This window comes from Mixophyes fleayi, chromosome 8, assembly GCF_038048845.1.
Source record: "Mixophyes fleayi isolate aMixFle1 chromosome 8, aMixFle1.hap1, whole genome shotgun sequence".
NCBI lineage: Eukaryota > Metazoa > Chordata > Amphibia > Anura > Limnodynastidae > Mixophyes > Mixophyes fleayi.
Genome location: NC_134409.1, coordinates 117,525,201 through 117,552,427, shown reverse-complemented (window position 1 = coordinate 117,552,427; position 27,227 = coordinate 117,525,201). Strand labels below are relative to the sequence as shown.

At 40.5% G+C, this 27,227-nt stretch overlaps 1 protein-coding gene across 1 annotated transcript in view; it reads left to right on the top strand.

Annotated features, from left to right (window-relative positions):
- The window catches only part of DNAH12 (dynein axonemal heavy chain 12), a 90,880-nt gene that overhangs the window by 6,213 nt on the left and 57,440 nt on the right, over window positions 1-27,227 (top strand). The window contains exons 9-26 of the mRNA XM_075184193.1: window positions 1,635-1,823; window positions 3,931-4,087; window positions 5,659-5,750; window positions 6,369-6,547; window positions 9,221-9,356; window positions 9,818-9,943; window positions 11,640-11,774; window positions 12,422-12,615; window positions 14,445-14,688; window positions 16,267-16,452; window positions 17,156-17,356; window positions 20,057-20,251; window positions 21,042-21,163; window positions 22,486-22,768; window positions 23,991-24,110; window positions 24,205-24,361; window positions 25,653-25,825; window positions 25,965-26,117. Coding sequence (XP_075040294.1) covers window positions 1,635-1,823; window positions 3,931-4,087; window positions 5,659-5,750; window positions 6,369-6,547; window positions 9,221-9,356; window positions 9,818-9,943; window positions 11,640-11,774; window positions 12,422-12,615; window positions 14,445-14,688; window positions 16,267-16,452; window positions 17,156-17,356; window positions 20,057-20,251; window positions 21,042-21,163; window positions 22,486-22,768; window positions 23,991-24,110; window positions 24,205-24,361; window positions 25,653-25,825; window positions 25,965-26,117 — 3,042 coding nt within the window. The remainder of the gene's footprint in view (window positions 1-1,634; window positions 1,824-3,930; window positions 4,088-5,658; window positions 5,751-6,368; window positions 6,548-9,220; window positions 9,357-9,817; window positions 9,944-11,639; window positions 11,775-12,421; window positions 12,616-14,444; window positions 14,689-16,266; window positions 16,453-17,155; window positions 17,357-20,056; window positions 20,252-21,041; window positions 21,164-22,485; window positions 22,769-23,990; window positions 24,111-24,204; window positions 24,362-25,652; window positions 25,826-25,964; window positions 26,118-27,227) is intronic.

The window sequence follows — 27,227 nt, the reverse complement described above, 5'->3', positions numbered from 1 at the left end:
TACTGACTGTTTTTTTCATGTAGCACACAAATATCAACTTTACATTTCAGTGTACAAATAAGTTATCAAGTATTTGTGTGCTACATGAAAAAACAGTCAGTATTTAACTTATGTGCAAAACAGAAATCTAATTTGCACCCACTGCATTGAAACATGGTTTTGTTCATTAGACTGAAATAAGAAGTTTCTTAAGTTAAGATCATTAATGAATTAGGCCCCTGGAGAGTAATATGAAGCAGTGAAAAGATATAAAAAAAAGAAAAAAAAAATAGAAACTTGAACATATTATACTTGCCAAGTGCACAGTAAGATTTTATGGAAAAAGCAGTTACTCTCATTAGTACACATTCCTTTCTTTTTGGTAGTTAGGCTGGGTACATGCTACAGGTTTTTTGACCGGATTATCAGGCCAATCACACGATAAACGTATTACTGTGTACGCCAATGATGAATGATTATCGTTCCAAAGCACATCGTATCGTTTGATTTGATTTTATCAATGGACTAAAAATCTCTATACACATTGGAACAATGTCATTCCAATTATACAGTGTGTACGCACTCACAACCAGATCTCCATAGAGTTTACAGAGTCACAATCTTTCGAGCCGATGTTTATGACCGATAAAGAGAACAGATCTGTAGATAAATCTTGTAGTGTGTACACAGGAATCGGCTGCTGATCGGGACTTTCAGTCGTTGGTAAAATTGTTAACGATATCGCATTGGGAGAAATTTTCTGTAGTGTGTACCCAGCCTTAGACAAGTCTCATATTTCGTGAGTCTTGAATACAGAGCAGACATGTGTATGTGATAACTGCGTTACAGAACGGGAGAAGCCAATTGAAAACGTGTTCATGTATAGCAGGCCTGTCCAACCTGCGGCCCTCCAGATGTTGTGAAACTACAAGCCCCAGCATGCTTTGCTGGTAGACAACTAGTTGATAGCTGGAAGGGCATGCTGGGACTTGTAGTTTCACAACATCTGGAGGGCCGCAGGTTGGACAGGCCTGATGTACAGTAATAAATTCTAAGATGCACTAAGTAACCAGGGAATGTAAGTTAAATTTCCGAGATTACTTAGCGCATTGTATAATGTATTAAGTAACGTAATGTGATGTAATTTTATATACAATCAGGCACCCTGTCTGTTGCCTGTATAGACCATACACTGTCCGGCAATGCCTTTAATAAGCTACATAATTTCTTACAGAAACAAGTGATTCATTTTGGAAATTATATATGTTATTGGACATTTAGGACTAGATTTACTAAACTGTGGGTTTGAAAAAGTGAAGATGTTTCCTATAGCAACCAATCAGATTCTAGTTATTTATTTAGTACATTCTACAAAATGATAGCTAGAATCTGATTGGTTGCTATAGGCAACATCTCCACTTTTTCAAACCGCAGTTTAGTAAATATACCCCTTAGTGGTTTAATCGTCATACCCCTTATAGCCTTCCTATATCTCTGGTTCTCTTCTTAGTACCATTCCCTTATTTATTTATAAACAGATTAATAATGCTATTATTTGCTTATTATACTTTACATTTCACCAAATTACTATAACTTTTTCTCTAAAGAATTTGGTTACAAGCACTAATGTAGTCTTACTGCTTTCTTCTAAATAGTTGAGAGAGCTCTTACAGAGGACAGTGGAGGCTTTTGTTAAATTATTTGACCCCAAAGATCCGCAGTATCTGCCGCTTTTCAAAATGGAGCTCACCTTTGACGATGAGAAAATGGATTTCTATCCAAGCTTCCAGGATTTAGAAGAAAGTGTTTTATTTATCGTGACCCGGATCTCAAAAACCCTTCAGGTATTCACAAGCTGTCTGAAAATGATCTCTACCCTTTATGTAAAGAGTAACCCTGTACAGCATTATAATAAGTCACACTGCAAATGGATGTTTCTGACCAGTATGTAGAGAGAACAGTGGCAGCCGTCATGGCCGGTGAGTGGTCCAGGAGCTGTTTTCTAAGGCTTCCCTGTTAACTGAATTTTGCACTCGGCATAAATTGAAATGGTGAAATTAATGCATCATGAACATGTAAAAATGAAAGTAGAAATCCCTTCTTCTCCCATATATCCCCTCCTTTCCTTAGGTGTTCCCTTGGCTGCTCGCCAAAATAAACTAATTACACACATACTATTTGCTGCCACCAGCGACTTGAGATCCCCTGCAGCCTCATCTAGATAGGGGATTCATAGAATTTAGTATCTATATCAAATGGAATTCATGACCAGTATCATTCACAATGCCTCCAAAACTTTTTGCATGTATGGAAACCAGGGGCGGACCTAGATGTAATTTTTAGGGGGGGTGATTTTGCATAACCATTCCCCTCCTTCATTCTGATTGGCTGGCCCTGGGAAAACCCTGCCCACCACCCACGATTGTCCCTGCCCCCTCCACATGTTTTGATCAGCGTCTTGGTCCCAAATTTAAAGAAAATTTGTGCTGCTAGGGGGGGGCGTTTGCCCTGATCGCCCCCCACCCTAGATCCGCCACTGATGGAAGCCACGAGAGAGCCACTTCCATGCTCAGTTCCCTTCACTTAACACCTATTTCATTCTCGTGCAATAGACCAGGGGCAAACACAGGATTTCTAGAGGGGGCTTCCAAATGCTTGGTTTCAGGGGAAAAAAAAGCATAAAAATGTCCTAATAAATCACTTGCTGCAATAGTAATAAAATAGAAAACTACAATGTATATAGATCATACTTGCCTACTCTCCCGAAATTCCCGGGAGGCTCCCGAATTTCAGGGAGCCCTCCCGGAAGAGTAGGCAAACCTCCCGGATTCGCCGAAATTCACTGCATCGTGTTGTGGGGACAGGGCTTAATCGCGTCATTAAGCCCCGCCCCCGCTATTCAAAGCCGTGAATTTCTCCATTTTATAGTGGGGGCGGGGCTATGGTGACGCAACAACGTTACCACGCCCCCTCCTACCCCCCTGTTTTGAAAGTTGGCATGCATGATATAGGTTTAATACTGCATGTTATAAAAGTGGCATAAAGTAAGCTTACATTAAAAAAACACATTAATATTAATCTCCTTGAAATTATTCTTGATCATCTTGCCAAAATAATATAATGTAATACCTTATAAAGTAATACAACAAAATAAATACTAATCTCTGACTCCCATCCAATTACATAGTAAAATATACAATTAGTGTTACAGTTATTCACCTAGTGCTTCACATCACACTCAGCAGCCAAGAAACTAAAGAATATCACAAATAATTTTACCACAATTTTTTTTCTCTAAAGTCACCGACACAGTAAAGTCAAAAGTGATAACAATCAGTGGCCATTTTGTCGAAGCCAAAGTTCATTAAAACATAGACACATCCCCACAAGAATTGTAGACTGTTATATATATATTTTAAATGCAGAGAGGAGGTGGAGGTTCATAGAAACTGTTTCCTCCTTCTAAACCACAGAAAGGTTGTGATTCAAGTGTAGGGGGGTTTCTGGGCAGCTAGAACCCTCCCCCCCGTATAGGCAGACTCACTATTAGACCTCATCTATATCCTCTTGGATCCATTATAGTCTTCTAACTACCCCCCAACCTCCCTCTCCTCTAACTCGTCCCCAAGACCTTCTCTCAAAAAATGTTTTCACTATTTATTATACTGTTACAGACATATTGGTATATTCTGTTCTAAATGCTAAGTACATTTCTGTGATGCTATGGCTTGTATGTTTCATGTTAACTAATCCTATAAATAAAGTTCTTAAAAATAAACAAACATGTTAACAAACCAAAGTATATATGATGTGATTTTCTGAATACTGTAACATTGTCAATATCTGGGTTCACTTCTCCTATACCTTTACATGTCTTTTATTGACTGGTACTGTCTATGTGTGTGGTTCATGTCATGTTATATTCATTGAAATATGTTTCTCTTTGTTCAGAATGTTCAGACGGTGCAGTCCTGGCTTTCTGGTAGCAGTACAGTTCATGTGATTGAGGCCAAAGTCTCAGACTATATCATCCAATCTGCTACTCTGAAGTTGAAAGAAGCAGTCACTCACAATTTAACTGGGCCAATGAGTCATTTTGAAACGTACGGTAAGCTAGATATACATTTAGGGCATGGTATTACAAATCTGACACCTTCCTCGCAACAATACAAAACCTGCAATAACTTCTTGTAATACAAAGATGGCCTGATATGGGCTGATCCTGCTGTCCAGCTTGAGTTACAGGATCACTTTCCAGTTTAGTCATAGACTTGGTTGCCCAGATTGGGCAAATTTGGCCCAAACTCAGAATGGTCAAATCATATGGGGACTTGATTATGTGGTCAGAAGATAACAACACATTGACACATGTGACACATATAGCGATATTTGGCCAATTTGCAAACATTGACTACTCCTAGACAACTACCCCTTGACCAACATTGTTGTGTGACCGGATCATTTAAGCTTATGAGTCACTTTTACCTTTGCAGTCTGACTGGGTCAAAATGCAAAATGTAGACTTAACCTCATGTGTCAAACTCCCATTGTCCCATAGATTGTAAGCTTGCGAGCAGGGCCTTCTCAGCTATTTGTCTGTTTTACCCAGTTTGCTTATTAGTTTACTGTTTTTGTCCCCAATTGTAAAGCACTACGGAATATGTTGGCGTTATATAAATAAATGATGATTATGATTGACTCTGATAGCAACAAGTGTTGCTATCATCAATAGTTTCACTTGTCTACTTCATGTATAAACTTGTCCATCAACAGGGAGATATTTTCAGGGTTTTTTTCCACCGGGAATCATCATCATCAGCTATTTATATAGCGCCACTAATTCCGCAGCGCTGTACAGAGAGCTCACATCAGTCCCTGCCCCATTAGAGCTTACAGTCTAAATTCCCTGACATACATGCATATGAGAGAGACTAAGGTCAATTTAATAGCAGCCAATTAACCTACCAGTGTTTTTGGAGTGTGGGAGGAAATCGGAGCACCCGGAGGAAACCCACACAAACACGGGGAAAACATTCAAACTCCACACAGATAAGGCCATGGTTTGGGAATCAAACTCATGACCTCAGAGCTGTGAGGCAGAAGTGCTAACCACTAAGCCACCATGCTTACTGGCCTATGCCTCTGCTGCCCCCTTTATGTGTGTATATTAATAGGGAATTATGGTAAGAAATGGAGTTAGAGCAACTCATGATGAGCCAGCAGCCGTGGCCTCATGGTCATCAATAATCTCACTTCCTAAAGCCCTATAGCACGCCTGGCCAACCTGTGGCTCTCCAGGTGTTGTGAAACTACAACTCCCAGCATGCCCTGCAAGCTGTTGGCTAGCTAGCTAATGGCAAAGCATGCTGGGGCTTGTAGTTTCACAACACCTGGAGAGCCACAGATTGGCCAGGCCTGTCCTCTAGGGTATTCTTCTGTGACATTATCTGAGACACAGTGAACAGTAACATGATGTAGGTGTTATATACACTGACTGTGCGCTGGTGAGACTGTTAGTTGCAGCAGTACCAGTGGAAGGCTCCTGTTTCTCTCAGTGCCAATCATGAAGGTTGGTCTGGGGAGTAATTGTCCCTCTTAACCATCATTGCTCCCTCCAGTACGGTGTGGCCGGATGCACAGCAAAAATCTTAGTTATCTTGTTTGATCTTCGTTTTATAGTTGAACGTTTCAGCTGGCTCGTGGACGGTTCGGCCAATGAGAAAGTGGAGACATTTTTGTCAGAAGAACACAGCTTTGATGACTACACAAAGGTATCAACAATGATTATTTGTTATTCTTCAGAAGAACATTTTACTGATTTTACTGAAGCATGGCAAATTACAACAGTTTACAAGAGGAACCGATAATATATTTCATTAAAATCATTCACTAAAGGTCATTTATTCAGAAGTTTTAAGACTTCATAAAACAATACTAAGTGATAAAATACATAATTCCTCATCCACAGTACCTCCGACACGGCAATTGAAGTTACTATGGATTTATTCACTTATTCGGGTGGGACGTAATTATGCGAAATAGTCATTATGTCGCAGGGGTGGGACTAAAATGACGCAATTCACTGCAAATTGCTTCATGGGGGCTTCCATCAGAAGCAGGAGAATGCCCGGCTCTCCTCCGGGAGACGTACCTGGAATTTTGGGAGTCTCCCGGACGTTCCAGGTCATACAAATATGCTCCATATCTCAGCAGGTAGAGTAAGCAAAATGAGTCTAAGACACACCTACATAAACAAATTGCAGCATTGTTTCACTTGGAGAAAATGTATTCAAGGGATAAGATGTCATATTACAATGTCACTTGCGACCATTTAGCGTGAGGAGCACATTGTAATGGGACTGAGTGTGTGTAAACGGTTTGTCTTGCAGTTTATAGAACAGCTCCACACCCTGGCCAGGGATATTATGGCACTTCCCAGGCGGGCACATTTCACTATGGTGCAGTTGGACTGTGACGATTTGAAGCAAGGTCTGGCGGAAAAGGCCAAAAGTTTTGCTAATATTTTACTGGAAAGATTGGTGTCAAATCACAGACTGGAGAATGAGAAGTGAGTAGAATCTTTATTTTTTTTAGGTTTCAGTAGTGTAACTGCAGCTCTGTAGTGGTAGTAAATAGTGTAATGTAATAAGGAATATCATAAGTCTGCTAATTGTTTTATAGTAGTACAGGACACCACACATAGGTGGTCATGTGGAGTAGCAGATATGTCTGTTTTTGTACAGTACTCTACATGACTCCCGTTAGGGTTACAGTACAGTATTTAGTAATGTAGAACACTGCAAGTCAGTGTGTGTGTGTACACAATAGTATAGTGATACAGAACACCATGTGATATATAGTATAGTGATACAGAACACCATGTGATATAAAGTATAGTGGTACAGAACACCATGTGATATATAGTATAGTGATACAGAACACCATGTGATATATAGTATAGTGGTACAGAACACCATGTGATATATAGTATAGTGATACAGAACACCATGTGATATACAGTATAGTGGTAGAGAACACCATGTGATATATAGTATAGTGATACAGAACACCATGTGATATATAGTATAGTGATACAGAACACCATGTGATATATAGTATAGTGGTACAGAACACCATGTGATATATAGTATAGTGATACAGAACACCATGTGATATATAGTATAGTGATACAGAACACCATGTGATATACAGTATAGTGGTACAGAACACCATGTGATATACAGTATAGTGATACAGAACACCATGTGATATATAGTATAGTGATACAGAACACCATGTGATATATAGTATAGTGATACAGAACACCATGTGATATATAGTATAGTGATACAGAACACCATGTGATATATAGTATAGTGATACAGAACACCATGTGATATATAGTATAGTGGTACAGAACACCATGTGATATATAGTATAGTGGTACAGAACACCATGTGATATATAGTATAGTGATACCGAACAGCATGTGATATATAGTATAGTGGTACAGAACACCATGTGATATATAGTATAGTGGTACAGAACACCATGTGATATATAGTATAGTGGTACAGAACACCATGTGATATATAGTATAGTGGTACAGAACAGCATGTGATATATAGTATAGTGATACAGAACACCATCTGATATATAGTATAGTGGTACAGAACACCATGTGATATATAGTATAGTGATACAGAACAGCATGTGATATATAGTATAGTGGTACAGAACACCATGTGATATATAGTATAGTGGTACAGAACACCATGTGATATATAGTATAGTGGTACATAACACCATGTGATATATAGTATAGTGGTACAGAACACCATGTGATATATAGTATAGTGGTACAGAACACCATGTGATATATAGTATAGTGGTACAGAACACCATGTGATATATAGTATAGTGGTACAGAACAGCATGTGATATATAGTATAGTGATACAGAACACCATGTGATATATAGTATAGTGGTACAGAACACCATGTGATATATAGTATAGTGGTACAGAACACCATGTGATATATAGTATAGTGATACAGAACACCATGTGATATATAGTATAGTGGTACAGAACACCATGTGATATATAGTATAGTGGTACAGAACACCATGTGATATATAGTATAGTGGTACAGAACACCATGTGATATATAGTATAGTGGTACAGAACACCATGTGATATATAGTATAGTGGTACAGAACACCATGTGATATATAGTATAGTGATACAGAACACCATGTGATATATAGTATAGTGGTACAGAACAGCATGTGATATATAGTATAGTGATACAGAACACCATGTGATATATAGTATAGTGATACAGAACACCATGTGATATATAGTATAGTGGTACATAACACCATGTGATATATAGTATAGTGGTACAGAACACTATGTGATATATAGTATAGTGGTACAGAACACCATGTGATATATAGTATAGTGGTACAGAACACTATGTGATATATAGTATAGTGGTACAGAACACCATGTGATATATAGTATAGTGGTACAGAACACCATGTGATATATAGTATAGTGGTACAGAACACCATGTGATATATAGTATAGTGGTACAGAACACCATGTGATATATAGTATAGTGGTACAGAACACCATGTGATATATAGTATAGTGATACAGAACACCATGTGATATATAGTATAGTGATACAGAACACCATGTGATATATAGTATAGTGGTACAGAACACCATGTGATATATAGTATAGTGGTACAGAACAGCTTGTCATATATAGTAGCATAGAACACAACATATTATCACAGAGCACTATATAGTAGCATAGACCACAGCAAGTCAGTATGTGTATTTGCACAATAGTATAGTGGTACAGAACAGCATATGATATATAATAGCTTAGAACACCACATATTATCACATAGCACTCTATAGTAGCATAGACCACAGCAAGTCAGTATGTGTATTTGCACAATAATATAGTGGTACAGAACGCATATGATATATAATAGCATAGAACACCACATATATCACATAGCACTATATAGTAGTATAGAATACAGCAAATACACACAGAATATTATTGTGTATTTACACAACAATATTCAATACTCTGAATAATACAGTACTATTACTCAAAGTAACAAAATATCACACAGCAGTGTATTACACCTTCATAATAAATTGTATAATATTATATAACTCCTTTAACCTATTTTAAAATTCATTGCTATGTTCTAGAATTTGCATGGAATTTGAATCAATTAAAGAACAAGCACTAATGGTTCCTGAAACAACTGAAGAAGTGATAGAGGAGATTTCATTTGTGGAGCAGGCTAAGACTACAGGCCTTGCGGAGCTAAAGACCCGTATAAATGTACGTATCCAGCTGTCTGCAAGTTACAGTGGATTTGTATTGTGTATAACAGGCAGTTCTGGGATAATAAATGTACTGGTCACACTCAATTTATGCCACTGGCTCAGCTTGGTCAGGAAACATAAGAAGGGGGCTATGAAAACGGGTGCACATAAATAAAGGTGTTATAACTCAATCGGATGTTTGTTTAGGTTTTCTGAACTGTACTAGAAAAACATGGGCAGCAGTTTTCATTAATATCTTTAGTCTGCTGCCCATTGAGTGAATGGTAAACGCTTTGTTACAGTGGTATCCAAGGTCACATCTGTCTGAAGTGCAGTTCACCTTGTGGCACAGGCCAAGTAGCCAGATCATCACCGAACTGGGATCGTCACATATTTGAACCAATAAACCATTAATTGTAAGTTATTGATGTATTTCACATTGTGATTTTGATCATTTTTATATATATATACTTTCAGGAATGCCAACGGAGAATGTATTACCTTCTAGATATATATTTCTTTACACCACAAGATATTACCTTGAACTCAACAGTGTTACTCTGGCCTCAAAATATCAACTCAGTGTTTGATGAAAATGACGAGGTAACTGTCTGCTTGTCCATTCTTAAATCACAGGAAACAGGTGTTGTACTATATGATATATGGTATCTATAAGCAAGGATACAACAATGTACTTAGCTTAGGTTAATATGACATTTCAATATGACCTAAATTGCTATTTTGAGGAGGGTTACCCACTGGCGTTGTATTCAATGCTAGTGACAAATGTGGTGGTGGGCAGGGGGGGCAGTGGAGGAGACTTTGTTGACCCTCAGTCGTTGAGTAAACACTAGTAAATGAAGCATGCAGCATCCATAAAGAGGCGCAGCAACGCTCTTGCCCGACAGTGCAAACCCTAGTGGGTATAAGGGCATGGGTACCATTGGGTTCCATCCCATATCTGTTTACCTGCTTTTACTAGTTTAAAAAGAGCTACTAGTAACAGCATGTATTATGGTACCAGTGGGTAAGAGCCCTAAGGGATAATGAATCCACTACTGTAGGTTATAAGCATGGTGGCTTAGTGGTTAGCACTTCTGCCTCACAGCACTGGGGTCATGAGTTCAATTCCCAACCATGGCCTTATCTGTGTGGAGTTTGTATGTTCTTCCCGTGTTTGCGTGGGTTTTCTCCGGGTGCTCCGGTTTCCTCCCACATTCCAAAAACATACTGGTAGGTTAATTGGCTCCTATCAAATTGACCCTAGTCTCTGTCTGTGTCTGTCTGTGTGTGTGTGTGTATGTTAGGGAATTTAGACTGTAAGCTCCTATGGGGCAGGGACTGATGTGAGTGAGTTCTCTGTACAGCGCTGCGGAATTAGTAGCGCTATATAAATAGCTGCTGATGATGACGATGTTAGAAGTCACCAAGGAATTATATAATCAAATAAGAGGAGTCTACAGATGAGCATACCTCCCCATATGAAAGTCCCCGACAGTGGGGCAGGGGGTGTGGCCACTTTATGTTGGGGGTGTGGTCACGCCCCCAGAGGTCTGCCAAGTGCTGTATAGCGCTAGACTGCCAATTAGATGTCTCGTGTCCCCCAACTGTCCCACTGAAATCGGGACTGTTGCACTGAAATCAGGACCATTGGAAGGCATGGATGAGTGATTTTAATCAAAACAGAGAACTTCAAGGTGACTGTCTAATAATATACAGTAGAGGATGAATATAATTATTATCATAGTATTCATCAGAGATCTTCCAAATGAGAATATCCCACTTAATCCTGTTTATTGCTATAATCTCTACCTAATATGGTGAGACCCACATTGAATTCGCGCACCTATAATATAAAAAAACAAGCCTTTATTGTAACCTCAGAACAGTTGGTTCCTTGGCAACATGTTCCCAGGTGAGGTTGGTACCAACCTGTTATGGTGATACAATAAAGACTTGTTTTATTACCAGTACGTGTGTTGAATGTGCGGACGTCTCCGGTATTTATTGCTGTGAATGTTTTGGAGTTACTTTTCGTCCCTTTTAAAGTTTTCTCGTACTTAGATAGCTCAGGAAGTGATCTAACTAGGGGAACCTGTCTCCGCTTTGTATCCGACTTCATCTTCATCAGAAACATTTTAGTGGATGAGCGCACACACAAATAACAGAAATTGGCAAAATATTCATTGTTAAAACTATAATATACAGTTTAAGTTCATGTACAAAGTACAAGACGTAGCTCGTGGGATCTGAGGGGATAAGTGTAATAACTATCACAATATGGTGTCTCGTTTACCAGCTGATTGAGAAGGCCAAGCGTAAAGGAGAGAGCGAGTTACTGGGGAAGAGAGAGAAACTGATGCTGGAGCTGGAGAAGTTGTCACGTCGGATGGAAGAATTTGCAGAGTGTTCTGAGCTAGATATGATGCAGCAGGTGAGAGACACTAATGTGTAGTGTAATTATCTCTCCATGGTTACCTCTTACCACTACAAAGACATAGGGGTAGATTTACTAAAGCTTCTAAGTGGACGTGTTGCCTGTAGCCACCAATCAGATTCTAGCTATCATTTATCCAGTAAATGATAGCTAGAATCTGATTGGTTGCTATGGGCAAAACCCAGTTTTCCCCTTTTAGAAGCTTTAGTAAATCTGTCCCACAGAGGGCAGGAGGAGACTTTTCTGCTGAGCTTACTGAAAATGCATAAAGCATCCCTTAGGAGCAGGACTGGCCAACCTGTGGCTCTCCAGTTTCTAGGAAACTACAAATCCCAACATGCTTTGGCCAGCAGATTGGTAGAATACAGCTGGCAAAGCATGCTGGGATTTGTAGTTTCACAACACCCGGAGAGCCACAGGTTGGCCAGGCCTCTCTCAGAGATTAACTAAACATGATTGGTAGCTATCATGATGAGCTGTGATAAAGGGAACAGGACCTTTTATTAAGATGCTATAACACCTCCTTATTTTGTGATGCCTCATATAGCATCTGTATTAAACATTATTGCACCTGTCAACCCAAAAGCCCCTTCCTTCAACACGTGTATTCTGTTCTATAAAGACCCATATTTATCTGTTTGCAGTACGTGGTGGATGTGAGGACGGTGCAGAAGCGTATAGCGGATGTGGAGGAGACGGTGGCTTATATTAATAAGGAAGAAACATTGTATAAATGGGACCTGACAATATATCCTGAACTGGACTCTTTGAAAGTCAACATTGAACCTTATCAGAAACTCTTTGGACTGATCTTTAAGTGGCAGAAAACCGAGAAGAAGTATGTGCTTGTGGCCCGTCAATCATTTTCTCACTCGGGTTGTGTGTGTACTTATACTTAAGAATTCATTCAATATATAGTCGTAGAAACAGTTATCTATAAAACTGTATAATAGTTAAATGCATACTTACCAACTCCAACTTGTTTCCGGGAGAGGGGGCGTGACTGGAGGGCGGCAGGGGGCGGGGCGAGGCCAATCGCGTCATTTTGGCCCCGCCCCCGCAAAAACCCGTAATTCACGTCACGGGGGCGGGGCCAAAATGACGCAATTGGCCTCGTCCCGCCCCCCTCCCGCCCTCCAAAATGGCGTGATTTACCGCGATTCTCGGTGAGATTGGGATGCGGGAGAAATGCCAGCTTGCCCGGGAGACTGACCCGAATTTCGGGAGTCTCCCGGACTTTCCGGGAGAGTTGACATGTATGGTTAAATGACATAAAAGGAACACAATGAAACCAATAAAACTGAATCCATAGCAAACGAACAATATTCTACAATATTAGTAAAATCTCATACACCAATTAGTAAGGATATACTTAATAAATAAAGATGGCTCGGTTTAGATATTGCTTACAATATATCTCAGATAAATGATGACGAACTTTAGTGGTAATATAATAAACAAGGCAATTAGTGGATACGTATAAATTGGTAATGAAAGCTGCCACATTAAGTGGACATGCTTAAGGATAGCAAAGCAAAAAAAAAAGGAGTAACTTTGCACCTGGGCAAAACTATTTTGCATTGGAGGGGGAGGTAAATTTAAAATGTAGGGACAGATGTATATTTGGGGTAGGGCATGTCCTAGATCAACTTTAAATTTCAGTGTATAAGTAAAGCTATCAAGTATGTGTGTGCTACATGAAAAAACAGCCAGTATTTAACTTGTGTGCAAACTAATAAACTAATTTGCACCCCTTGCATTGTAACATGGTTTGTCCAGGAGAAAATGTACTCCTTTTTTTGCTTTCCTTTCCTTAATGACGCAGCCCACCGGGGCCTAACGTGCGATTCCTGACCATTGGGGGATTTCCCCCATTTTCCCCCATGTGTCCGTGGTTTAGCTTTGCGTACCTAGTTTCCTCTGATAGTCCAAAAACATATGCCATATTCTGAGAGTACAGAGCTTATTAGATCCATATCTATATATGTCTCACAACATAACATACAATTGCTGCTTATATTGAAGATAAATGACTAAATTCAACTAAACAATTGGAAATATAAGCACACACTTGTAACTTTTTAGGGCACAACCCTCGATTACCTCCCATATTTGTAATATATTGTAGTGTACCTTCTGCTAAACTTCTATGACAACTCCCTTTTGTAATTTGTATAATTTATACTAGAGCATCTCATATTTGTATCTTAATTTAATGCATTCCCCTATTACTAAGTTTCCGCTTTATAGAGCACCCCTATTATATTTCATGCTAGAGCACACCCCTTGTTTGTAACATGTTGGAACCTCCTCTATTTGTTTACTTTCGTAGAGCACCCCTACTTGTAAATTAGTGTAGAGCACGTGTAAGTGTAAATTGCTTTAGAATGTCATCTATTCGAAAGACTCTCCAAGACGCCCCCCCCCCCCCCCTGAGTATCACTATGGTGGGGGTACTTCACCTGTCACTCCCTTTTTTTATCGAAGTTTTAAGTAATACATTTTCTTATTTTCTATTATCTCTGCCTCTAAAACGTGCAAAGTTTGGACTGTATCAATGTGATGGGGGGGTACATGATTTTGCAACCTTCATTTTCCTTGAGATCATTTTTGTCCGCGTAGTTGATGGGATAAATATTTGTCACATCCGTTATATATTTATTACAGGTGGATGGATGGAGGTTTCCTTGACCTGAATGGGGAGAGCATGGATGCGGAGGTAGATGAATTTTACAGAGAGGTTTACAAGATGATGAAACTATTCAAGCAGAAGCAGAATAAAGCCGAACAGGAAAAGAAAAAGTCGTCCCATGAGCGGACACTCACCGACGATAAGGTGGAAGAAGAGACGAAGGAAAGCCGCCTAATTCTCATGTTTTCATCTATCATGGAGCAAATCAAGGCGTTTAAGGTAAGTATCAGATAACGTGAGCAACATGGCCTTTCAGTTCTCTGCACATCTGACATTTGTTCTACCATGGTCCCCAGGGAATAACTATGCAGTAGGTACATCCTACATGGGCATGCCTAACACTCCACTCAGTTTGGTTTGGGCTGGATGATGTGTTAAGAAATTGTGCATCACACTAAAATTCCTGCCCTACTTCCTGTATTACTTCCTGCCCTACTTCCTGTATTACTTCCTGCCATACTTCCTGCCCTACTTCCTGTATTACTTCCTGCCCTACTTCCTGCATTACTTCCTGCCCTACTTCCTATCCTGCTTCCTGCCCTACTTCCTATCCTGCTTCCTGCCCTAGGTTTTGGCCTCAGTATTCGGTGTCCACACACACAGGCCAATCCTGCAGCGCGACCTAAAGGTGGAGCAAGCGGATTATTGTTCAATTTGGCGTTTTATGTTATTAAATTAGATCCGGTTGGGTTGTTGCTCTCAGGTTGAGCAGCTGCATCGCTTCTGGCTTCATTGCAGTCTGTTAGTTCCACATATAGGCCAAAGGTGTTCAACTTCCGACCTCAAAATGCACGATAATGACTTGATTCTGATATGATCATTAGAAATAGCTGACGGTTAGGTATGTCCATCTAAAACTTTCTTCTGAGCACAGTGAAATGAAAGCCCCTTGTTTAATGTTAGACCAAGGCTTAGGGGTTCCAAATGTGGAACTCGTCTGGCTCCCTGTATTTAATGTCACTGTACGCACAATTACAATCCTCTATAATTGAGCTGCCTCTGATTATGGATGTCTTAATAAAATTCCAGCTCACCAGTGCACATGGAATAGTAATACATAATTGCAAATAAACATGAAAAACTTCAAGAGACAAATACATACTATTTTCTAAATATATATATATTCCTGAGATATGACATAATTTGAATTTATAATATAACTTTGGGATCATAGTAAGGAGCATAGTAAGGGCCAGATTTTCTTCCTTGAAAACTCAAAAAACTTATCTCACTGGAGTTCAGCATCAGGTGGTAAGAGGGTGAGACATAAGAGGAGTGCCACCTCTTTGTATGTCATGCCATGTTCACTCATGTGTAACTTAGATTGTGTCACTGTCGGGAATGTGCGGCTTCCTAAAGCCGGCAACGTTATTAACCGGATGGTATCAGAAAGCCACCAGATTCCACCGACAGTGGTTCCTGGACAGGGGCCGGCTGTCAAATTTGATCTTGGGGGTCGAGACTCTGCTCAGGAGCCTAATAGGAATGTTGTAAAGGAAAAAATAATGCAGATAGCCCAGTATGGGACCGGCCCGGGGGGAAAGTCCCATAGTGGGGGTCCCATATGGGGGTCCCATAGCCTAGCCCAGGCCTGTCCAACCTGCGGCCTTCCAGATGTTGTGAAACTACAAGTCCCAGCATGCCCTTCCAGCTATCAACAGGTTGTCTACTGGCAAAGGATGCTGGGCTTGTAGTTTCACAACACCTGGAGGACCGCAGATTGGACAGGCCTGGCCTAGCCCCTGTTCCTGGTAGGACGGTAGTTTCATTAGCTTCATGTATTTATCTCCTATGCAGGAATATATCCCCCTGGTGAGCATCCTGTGTAACAAAGGAATCAGAACCCGTCATTGGCTACAGATGTCGGAGATTGTTAGCTATGACCTCACCCCGAACTCCGGCACTACCCTGAGGAAGGTTTTGAAGGAGAATTTAGATCCCTATCTGGACAAATTTGAACAGATTAGTGCAGCAGCCAGTAAGGTAAGTGTTACTGTATTATTAATGACTACGTGCTATGTTGTACCTATTACAGTCTTTACTTTCCGCTGAAATACTTCTAAATCAGGTCCATGGTACACAATAATCATTCTTGTAGGAAAAGTGGTATCTTTCCTACCTTCACAGCACGTTCATTTATTGGTTATATCTGTGATATATATGACACAGTGCAGCTGTTCTTTTCGCCTTAGATACATTTGTGTCATAGGGCAAAGAAGATAAACACCTCTAGATGCTCTGTTGCTATAAAGGAATTCATGAAAAACTGAAGTAAAGCCATAGTTGTCCACTCTCCTGGAATTTCCGGCTAAGTCTCCCGGACTCCCGGGAGAGCAGACAAGTCTCCCAAATCCTGCAATTCGGCAGCCAAAATGACACAATTCATGGTGAATTGCGTAGTTTTGGCCCCGCCCTGCATCAAAATGGCGATTTTTGGCATGGGGCAGGGTCAAAATGACGCAATTGACCGGGCACCGCCCCCCTCCCGCCCTCCACCTCAGAGTAGGCAAGTATGAGTAAAGCAATGAAGATAGAGGATTTAGTTAAAGTTTGCGGTTGGGTTTCTGGGGAAGATACACAAACCAGTACGTTTGAAGTAGCCTGAGGGTGGAAATCACCTAAGCCTGCCCCCTAGTGCAGAATGGAATAGCGATAATAATGGAACATTTCTCTCTGTCCTGGTTAGGAGTACTCCCTGGAGAAGGCAATGCACACTATGGAAGACATGTGGGAATCCATATCATTCAACACCAGCGCCTATCGAGAGTCGGGGGTGTCCATCCTGTCAGCGGTCGATGAAATCCAGACCACGCTGGATGACCAGATTGTAAAGACTCAGACAATGAGGGGATCTCCTTTCATCAAGCCCTTTGAGAAAGAAATAAAGGTACATCAAATATTTACCAGCTAATCATTCCTATTACCACCAATACGCCTTAGTGCTGCTGTAAAACCTCTCAGGTTCATGTTACAGACAGTATTTGTTCAGGATCAGCTCCCCTGTACTGATGACATATGTAATGGTTATATCAATGGGTTTGTATGACCTTCCCTAGTCATACAACTGTCTTATTATAATAGAATCAGGAAAGACAATTGCATGTAATCACATTAAAACAGATACATAGACCATCTAAAATCATAGTCTAAAATCAAGCACTACGGAATTTGCTGGCGCTATATAAATAAATGTTGATGATGATGATGATGAAAATCAGGTCACTTTCTTACCAATAAATCCTGCAACTATATAATATCAGTATATTAAATCATATAGCAAAATTGGCAAATATAATTACCTGATGGCTCAAACTGACTGTAGCATCTTACATGTACACAGTAATGTATGTGCTAGACATAGTTTATGTGCAGGCTATATGAAAACACTACTCCAAAAACATACTAGTAGGTTAATTGGCTGCTATCAAATTTACCCTATTCTCTCTCTCTCTCTCTCTCTCTCTCTCTCTCTCTCTCTCTCTCTCCTCTCTCTGTGTGTATATATTAGGGAATTTAGACTGTAAGCTCCTATGGGGCAGGGACTGATGTGAGCGCTGCGGAATTAGTGGCGCTATATAAATAGCTGATGATGATGATGATGATGATGCTCTCTGTCATATTTTCAGTTCTTTTCTGGATCTGGCCACACCTCCAGTGACATCATACCCTTCCTCCAATGATGTCACACATAACACTCACCGCTAAGCCACTCCACTATGCAATTTTATTGTTGGGGAATTCTCACTCCTTGATTAGATTGACAGGACAGCTCTGGGTGGAGATAATATGATTCAGGGCAAGAGAAAGCAAATAATGGAACTGTACTAAATGTTGAGCAGACTTAATAGCCCATCATAAAAACTAGGTAGTCCTATAGCGAGAATATGTTTATCCAGTCATTCATTAATATTAACATTTGACAAATCCAAAGGGGAAATTAAAAAAACAGCGTAACAGTCCGTTTAATTAGTTTAATTTAAGATGTATTCATGTGACTTGATAGGCTTTTAGTTCATTTTAATTTTTTTTACATGTAGTGACTTCACTTTGCTGTGTAGTGATTGAAAATTATTGTTATATTAATTGGGTACGCTGTGTTTGTAATCAGTTGATCTAAGCTTGTGTACGTAGCCATCTCATAAACAATAATCACCTATTAATGCATTGTTACCTTTTCTTCATTTTCTGGGGGGACCACATGAATAAATGGTGCCAGCTCTTTGGCACAGCCATGTAAAGCCTGGATCAGTGAGTGATTTGATACCCACGTGGCTCTGTATTGCAATCTGTAGTTCCCAGTGGGAGGTGCCACTGCCGATAGCTTCACATAAGATTTGTTACGCTACGGACACACAACCTACACCTGGCTTTTGAGTTCAGTGTATCTTCCAGCTGTACCCACTTGCATATCAGAGACATTCACGTGTAAGTTCAGTACAGTGAGGGCCTCTGACTTTCAGTGTATATGCATAATATATTCAGGTTTATCCTGTACCTCCTGATATGAATGTTAAAAATGGGCATTGAAACTATATATTCTTTACAAAAATCAAACCTGCATGAAAACCACACAAAAATCACTGCATGAATTTATATGACAAACTAAGCAAATTTGCATTAAAACTAATTTTTGATAGATTTTTCCTTCAATTTATGTTATTGTACAAAAGAATCTCAAACATAAGTGTGAACAAACCAACATACTGTTTTGGGTCCATCTATACAGTTCTATCTTCTACACTATAGGTTCAATGTGGAGAGACATGATGTAAATAACATACAGGAGGACATTGTAGTGCACAGGAAGAAGGTAGAGCAATGTACAGCAACCAATCAGGAATTTACACATGAATCACAGTGAGAATAAACTGTGAATGACATAATCTGATTGGTTGCACTGGGTTATAGTACCTTTTTTTTGCACAGTTACCAGTGCACCAGTTTTACATAACTCTAACCCAAATGGTTTAGAAGTTCAGGTCATTCATCATCATCATCATCTATTTATATAGCACCACTAATGCTGCAGCTCTGTACAGAGAACTTGCATCAGTCCCTGCCCCAATGGAGCTTACAGTCTACATTCCCTAATATACATACACACAGACTAGGGTCAATTTGATAGCAGCCAATTAACCTACCAGTTTGTTTTTGGACTATGGGAGGAAACCGGAGCACCCGGAGTAAACCCATGCAAACACAGGGAGAACATACAAACTCCACACAGATAAGGCCATGTTCAGCATTTGATCTCATGACCCCAGTGCTGTGAGGCAGAAATGCTAACCACTGAGCCACCGTGCTGTCCCACATTACTTTTTCTATTCATTGGTTTTTCCAGCTTGAACCTTTATTTATGACATGATGAAAGCTACCATTTAGGGCTTCTCTTTGGACATTTTGGACTTTGGGATGATGTTCCAATATGTAACAGTTCTTTTTCCTCTTTCCTGTATGTGAGAAGGTATTAGCACACTGTGGGTTTTCCATTCTCTAAATTGGTTTTCATCAATTTGCACATTATCGTTATACGTTATTTTATATTCTATTAGACCACGTAGTAAACTCTCACTGTCCCCTCCTTCAGCAATGGGAGGAACGGCTGATACGGGTCCAGGAAACGATTGATGAGTGGCTGAAAGTACAGGCTCAGTGGCTGTATCTAGACCCCATATTCTCCTCCGAGGACATCATGCAGCAAATGCCTGAAGAAGGACGTCTCTTCCAGACAGTGGATAGAAACTGGAGAGAGATCATGAAACACTGTGTAAAGGACCCCAAGGTAATCAGGAGCCGTATCCATTCTGTTTATTGTTATGTCATATGCATAATTGCCTACTCTCCCGGAATGTCCGGGAGACTCCCGAATTTCTTGGAAACCTTCTGGACTCCCGCGAGAGCAGAGCAACCTCCCGAATCCCGGACAGATTGGTAATTTACATGGAGGGGCCGGGGCTTAGTGACGCAAATCACGCATCATCTCGCCCCCGCCCCGTGCTGGTATAGGTCAAAATGGCTATGGCTAATGGCGTAGGGGGCGGGGCTTAGTGGCACGATTTCCCTCCCCCCCCTCCCCCACATGCCCACCTGTCCCTGGGCCTCCCAGAACCAAAAACAGAAAAGGCAAGTATGCATATGTCTGCTACAAATTAGAGTCATGCCATTGTTGAGAGTTAGTCCGATTAGTGTGACTGTCATATATATTATCACCAGCAGAGGGCAATCACACTCTATTTTAAACTATACTGTATGTTATTATGTCGATGGCTGTATAGATTATATAGGGCCATGCCACTGATAAAATACAAAAGAGTAACTGCTGCCAAGGCAAAAGTCTGAGCTGCTGTGGAGGCGCCACGGGGTGAGGTTGAAGGGTTTAGAGTTAAATCTTTATTATGAGCGGTTATCGCTGTTGCTTAACCCATATCTCCCATCAACTACAGTGGCCAAAGAGGGACATTTAAGGTAATCTCAGCATTGTCCGCTCTCCACGGCAGCACACATTGTTACAGCTATTAGATGTGTTATTAGACTAGCAGCTATTAATTGCTGACCATCTTCTTTTGTTTTAGGTCCTAAGTGCTACCTCCCTGACCGGGCTTCTAGAAAAGCTTCAGGACAGCAACGTACTTCTGGATAAAATCATGAAGGGACTAAATGCTTATTTGGAAAAGAAAAGGCTGTTTTTTCCACGGTACGGATCTCACGCATGTGGAACTGTGGAGTCTGTGGATTTAATGCTGGTCTAATGTTTAGTATGACACATAATGACATGTATGGAATACAGGTATTATGTTTTCACACAAGGGTCAGTAAAGCAAGAGTTAACAAAGGCTGGCTGACAGGGCATGCTTAGACTTGTAGTTCACAGAGAAGTGTAGATCCACAGATAGCTTAAGCATAGTGTAGAGCGTGACAAATATGACCTCACCAGTTGTTCAAAAAAAGGGAGATTTGGCATTTATCAAATTCTTTTAAGAAGTTATTTTCAGGAATGGAGATCCCTTAAAGTCTACCCAATACCTACACACAGTAGAGGCAGTCATTTATGGTTGAACAAATATACTTGATTACCAGTGCAGCCCATCAGTTCATTAGGTATGTGATATGCAGCTTATGAATTCAATAGGAACCAGTGACATAATTAAGGCACTTTGTTAATACTGAATTGGTGTGTTCTTATTGATATTGGCTGAGCTCACTGATTGGCTGTCCCTACTGTGGGTCTCAGTGACATCATCGGATCATACACTGCAGTGCAATGAATATTGCTTCGGCCTACAGAATGTTGGTTGTGTATGTTTGTAGGCAACAAATGCAATTTAAGAACAGCAGATGCTCTGAAAGTGAAATATTAATATATTTTACATTTTGAGGCTATTCATGGCCTCTACATGTGAGATGTTCTGCAGAATAATTATATGTGACCAATCAGAGCAATATTCTGCAAATCTCTAGAGAAGTTACTAAGATAATCAATTTGCAGGTTATTACTTAAAAATATTTTTATTAAAAAGCAAAAAGGAAACTGTTTAGATTTGATGATACAACTTTATGCTAATTATAATTGGTTCCAATAAGAAAGACTTGCACCCCTGGAGTTAAATGTATCGAGCTGCAAGTATCCGGCAGATTTGAAAAGTGTAGATGTTGCCTATAGCAACCAATCAGATTCTAGTTATCATTTACTTAGTACATTCTACAAAATGATAACTGGAATCTGGTTGCTATAGGCAACATCTCTACTTTTCAAACCCACCGGAAACTGGCAGCTTAATACATTTACCCCCTGGGGGTAACTGTATTAATGTCCGGATTCTTCAACTCCGGCGTGTTCAGCGTCTTCGGCGATTAAATTTAAAGCGGCGCTGCATTGTAAAGGGAAACTTCCCTTTACAATGCAGCGCCGCTTTAAATTTAATCGCCGAAGACGCTGAACACGCCGAAGTTGAAGAATCCGGACATTAATACATTTACTCCCTGGTCTTTAATGACAAAAATATTTTTTTCCTGTAGCTTTTTCTTCTTGTCCAACGATGAAATGCTGGAGATTCTCTCTGAAACGAAGGATCCTCTTCGCGTCCAGCCTCATCTAAAGAAATGCTTTGAAGGCATCGCTAAGCTGGAGTTCCTCCCCAACCTGGATATCAAGGCAATGTACAGCACTGAGGGGGAACGAGTGGAGCTCATTCAGACCATATCCACCTCAGAGGCTCGGGGGGCTGTGGAGAAGTGGCTGATCCAGGTGGAAGATGTCATGCTGAGGAGCGTACATGACGTCATCGCTCGGTCTAGGATGGTATGTTTCACCCAGATAGACCTTTACATACATTGCTTCTCTCTGCTGTACCTCGCTGGACCTGTTATGTGATGGAACTCACCTACTTCAGACATAAAGTTCCACCTAATTCCTAAGTGCACTCACAATCACCAATTACACTGTTTTTATCAGAGCGAATAGATAGATTGATTATATGGGAAGAACTGTCACTAGCATCAAGATATAGAGGAATAGGCTGATACTTAACTCTCACTTATTCAACAGCAGCTGCAGTACATGTAATACATCTGCTTCTTCTCCATCCAGTGCTTAAAAAGTCACACAATGGGGGAAATTCAGTTACCAGCAATGTGGCGAGCGGACTCTGCAGTGACTCATGAACGTTCCGGAGACACTTCGGGGTTCGTGGGTAATTGAATTCCCCCCAATGAATTAGAAACTTACAAAATTAGAGATACATAGTAATAAACCAGAATGTTCTAGTGGCAAAGTGAGGGTAATCCTTGGGGGAATTCCAGTTAATCAGAATTCCCTCTTAGCCCAGATTGTAGAACTGCCTAGTTCTAGCCAGCAGGTGGCAGTACACAATTTAACCAACAGTTTGTCCCTGGCAGATGATTTGCTGAGTGGGCTTCCCACATTTTTGCAATACTTTACTATGTTTACCTGTTTTGCATATGATATACCAGTGTTGGCTAACCTGTGACACTCCAGGTGTTGTGAAACTACAAGCCCCAGCATGCTTTGCCAGCTATCAGCTAGTTATCTACTGGCAAAGCATGCTGGGACTTGTAGTTTCACAACACCTGGAGTGTCACAGGTTAGCCATCACTGAGACATATGTATATACTGCACACCTGCCTGAAGGAGAATTCCTGTGGCAGGGGGTAGTAAGGGGTATGGTGACACCATGCATCACCAGTGCCCCACCCCCTTCTCAGAAATGGCTAAAAACACAGCATTTCATAGCAGGAGGCGGGGTTTAATGACACAAAGCGCCATTAAGCTCCACCTCCACCACAGTCCAGGAGAATGCCTACTCTTCCGGGAGTCCTGAAATTCCAGGAGAGTAGGCAAGTTATACAAGTATGAAGTATTGTACTGTACATTTCATAGTTAGTGAGAGGTGAAATCAGTTGCCAGTCTCTTTTGGGATCACTTCTAGAATATTACTGTTATCCCGGTTTCTATGATATGCTTAATTTATTTTGACACCATATGATTTTTCCCCTCCCTATAGGCGTATGCTCAGACTCCTCGGAAAGACTGGGTGAGAGAATGGCCAGGCCAGGTGGTGCTCTGCGTCTCTCAGATGTTTTGGACCAGTGAGGTTCATGAAGCTATCGGCAGTGGCCCCGAGGTACAGTGTAATTCTTCTTCTAATTTCAGGAAGGGGAGATACAAGTAATCTTCTGGCTTAAATACATCATTTTATTGTTATAACTTTCTTTTAGGGCCTGAGCAATTACTATGAGAAACTGCAGCTTCAGCTTAATAATATTGTGGAGCTTGTGCGAGGCAAATTGTCCAAGCAGACACGTACCACATTGGGAGCTCTGGTGACTATAGACGTCCACGCCAGGGATGTGGTGATGGAGATGATAAAGACAGGTTTGTCTTCTGTGTATCTTGCTTGCCCATAAGCCTGGCATACAGGCACAATATATAATATATATCGGAACCTGTGTATTGGGGAGGTGGAGCTTCTCTGTGTTTCATCATTCTAGCGTTATGGAAAGAAGAAGGATGTTAGTGACTAGTGAAAATAGTTTGTGACTTACAGCAGTGGTTCCCAAACTGTGTGCCACGGCTCCCTGGGGTGACGCGGCAATCTCACAGGGGTGCCTCGGCAAAGGACAGTGGTAAGCAAGGCAGGGGTCTTCTTGGCAATTATTTTGGCTTAGGGGTGCCTTGAAACAATTATAGGAGACCCTATGGGTGCCTCGTACTGAGAAAGTTTGGGATCCACTGACTTGCAGCTTCCTGGGTAACTAGTCCTGTGTAGTAAGAGATGGACTCAAACATAGGCATGTTTTAAAATGTTTCAAAATGAATAATGAAGGAACACTATGCTGAAATACTTTAAAGTCTGGTCCCGATGGGCAAAATTGAGATACGCAGGGCAGATTTTGACCCAGAATGAGTGTTTTCACCATGCTGGGGATTGGGTCTGCCCCCACTTCTCTCCTCCCTACACACTAGGGGGTAAATGTATCAAGCTGAGAGTTTTCCGGCGTGTTTGAAAAACCAATCAGATTCTAGCTATCATTATTTTAGTACATTCTACAAAATGATAGCTAGAATCTGATTGGTTGCTATAGGCAACATCTCCACTTTTCGGAAATCTCTCAGCTTGATACAATTACCCCTAGGTCCTCTGTTCGCTGGCAATGTACATCCCAGTATCTTACTCCTGGGTGCTGACTACTGCAGGACTGAGAGTGGCCAGGTTAGGACTGTTACAGTATTTTGTTGCAACACAATGTAAATATTCTACATTATTGGGTGTTTGATCTGTTTGATGAATATGAGTATTCTTTGTCAAGCCTGGACCACTTATAGAACTGGAACTGTGATTTGGTTTTCTTTTTTTGTTTTCTTTGTAATGTCTTTGAAACTTGAAATAAAACTATTTGATTTAAAAAGAAAAAATGAATAATAAAATTCTCTGCTTTGCTGTTTGAGCTTTTTGTCTCAGTTTAGCAGCGTTTTAGTGTTGCAAACTGTGAATTGCAATTTGCTTTTTGTAACTGAGTGAGTAGGAAATACTCTGCCACATACACACAGAGCAGCAGTGTGATGTTACGGTGAGAATGAACACAGAATTTTACCTCCATATATGAAAATATCACGTTTTGCCCCTAAGTCTCTCAGGCTGAATATAACCTTGTCCGTTCCTCAGGAGTTTCCCATGAGACAGATTTCCAGTGGTTGGCACAGCTGCGGTACTACTGGGAGAACGAGAATACCAGAGTACGAATCATTAACTGCAACGTGAAGTACGCCTATGAGTACCTGGGCAACTCTCCACGATTGGTCATCACACCTCTCACCGACAGATGTTATCGAACTTTGGTATGATATGTAGATCCCGTGTAGTGATCTTTGTGGGTTTATTTTGCTGTTATCTAATTTTAGCTGAACAAACGGTATAATTTGTGGAAATTATATTCCAACCATCTCATACCAGTGTCCTCCGTATTTCGAATGATAGATTGGTGCTTTTTTTCTGAATCTCGGTGGAGCTCCAGAGGGTCCGGCTGGCACAGGAAAAACGGAGACTACGAAAGATTTGGCCAAGGCACTAGCCGTGCAGTGTGTGGTGTTCAACTGCTCTGATGGTTTGGACTATATAGCAATGTCAAAGGTATGTTTACAATACTGACAATAGAGCGAGGACGTGAAAATAACAAGAGAAGGTCTTAGCACATGGATTAACCAAAGTAGTGGTGCTTTTGGTTTTGGACCAAAGGCAAATTTAACAAACTCATACCCTGCCTACAGATGATGTCATCACTTAGTGACTGCGGGGTAATGTATCGCTGTTATAAGTAGTGGCCATGTTTTGTGTGGGATGATATCCTGTTTATGATTGGTCACGTTTATCTCCTGTAGTTGCTTGTTATTTCCACCTGCACAAGTATGTTCTAGATTGATGTGAAATTGTATGTGTTCCTCAAGGTACCTAACTTCTCAATCAGTAGTTATATTTTGATAACTTGCAAGATAGTTAATTTGTAGACCACATTAAATACATTAAAGTAAAATGCTGTATACACTGCGATTGAGAACTGAAGAGCCCAAGGCCAGGATTAAAGGGTTCTCCACTTCTCCATAGAAATATCTATGTACTGCTGGTGGGTGGTGCATAGGGAATTAGCTTGTCCTTTCACTCCCGGGGGTAGATGTACTAAACTTTCTATAAAGAAGAAATGGAAATGTTGCCCATAGCTAGAATCTGATTGGTTGCTATAGACATCATTTATCTAGTACACTCTAGAAAATGATAGCTAGAATCTGATTGGTTGCTATCATTTTCTAGAGTGTACTAGATAAATGATGTCTAGAAAATGATAGCTAGATTCCGATTGGTTGCTATAGACATCATTTATCTAGTACACTCTAGAAAATGATAGCTAGAATCTGATTGGTTGCTATCATTTTCTAGAGTGTACTAGATAAATTATGTCTATAGCAACCAATCGGAATCTAGCTATCATTTTCTAGAGTGTACAAGATAAAATATGTCTATAGCAGCCAATCAAATTCTAGCTAACACCTCCACTTTTCCTTTTTGGACATTTTAGTAAATCTACCCCCAGTGTTGTTTTTTCACTGGGGGTACTGCCTGTACATGGCTTAAACTGTATTATTTTATAAGGATGTACAATCATTACCCAGAGGCACATAGGTGGAGAACCAATTCAAATGACATCATGAGAAGTAGTAACCTCTACATTATTGAAGCCATGGTCAA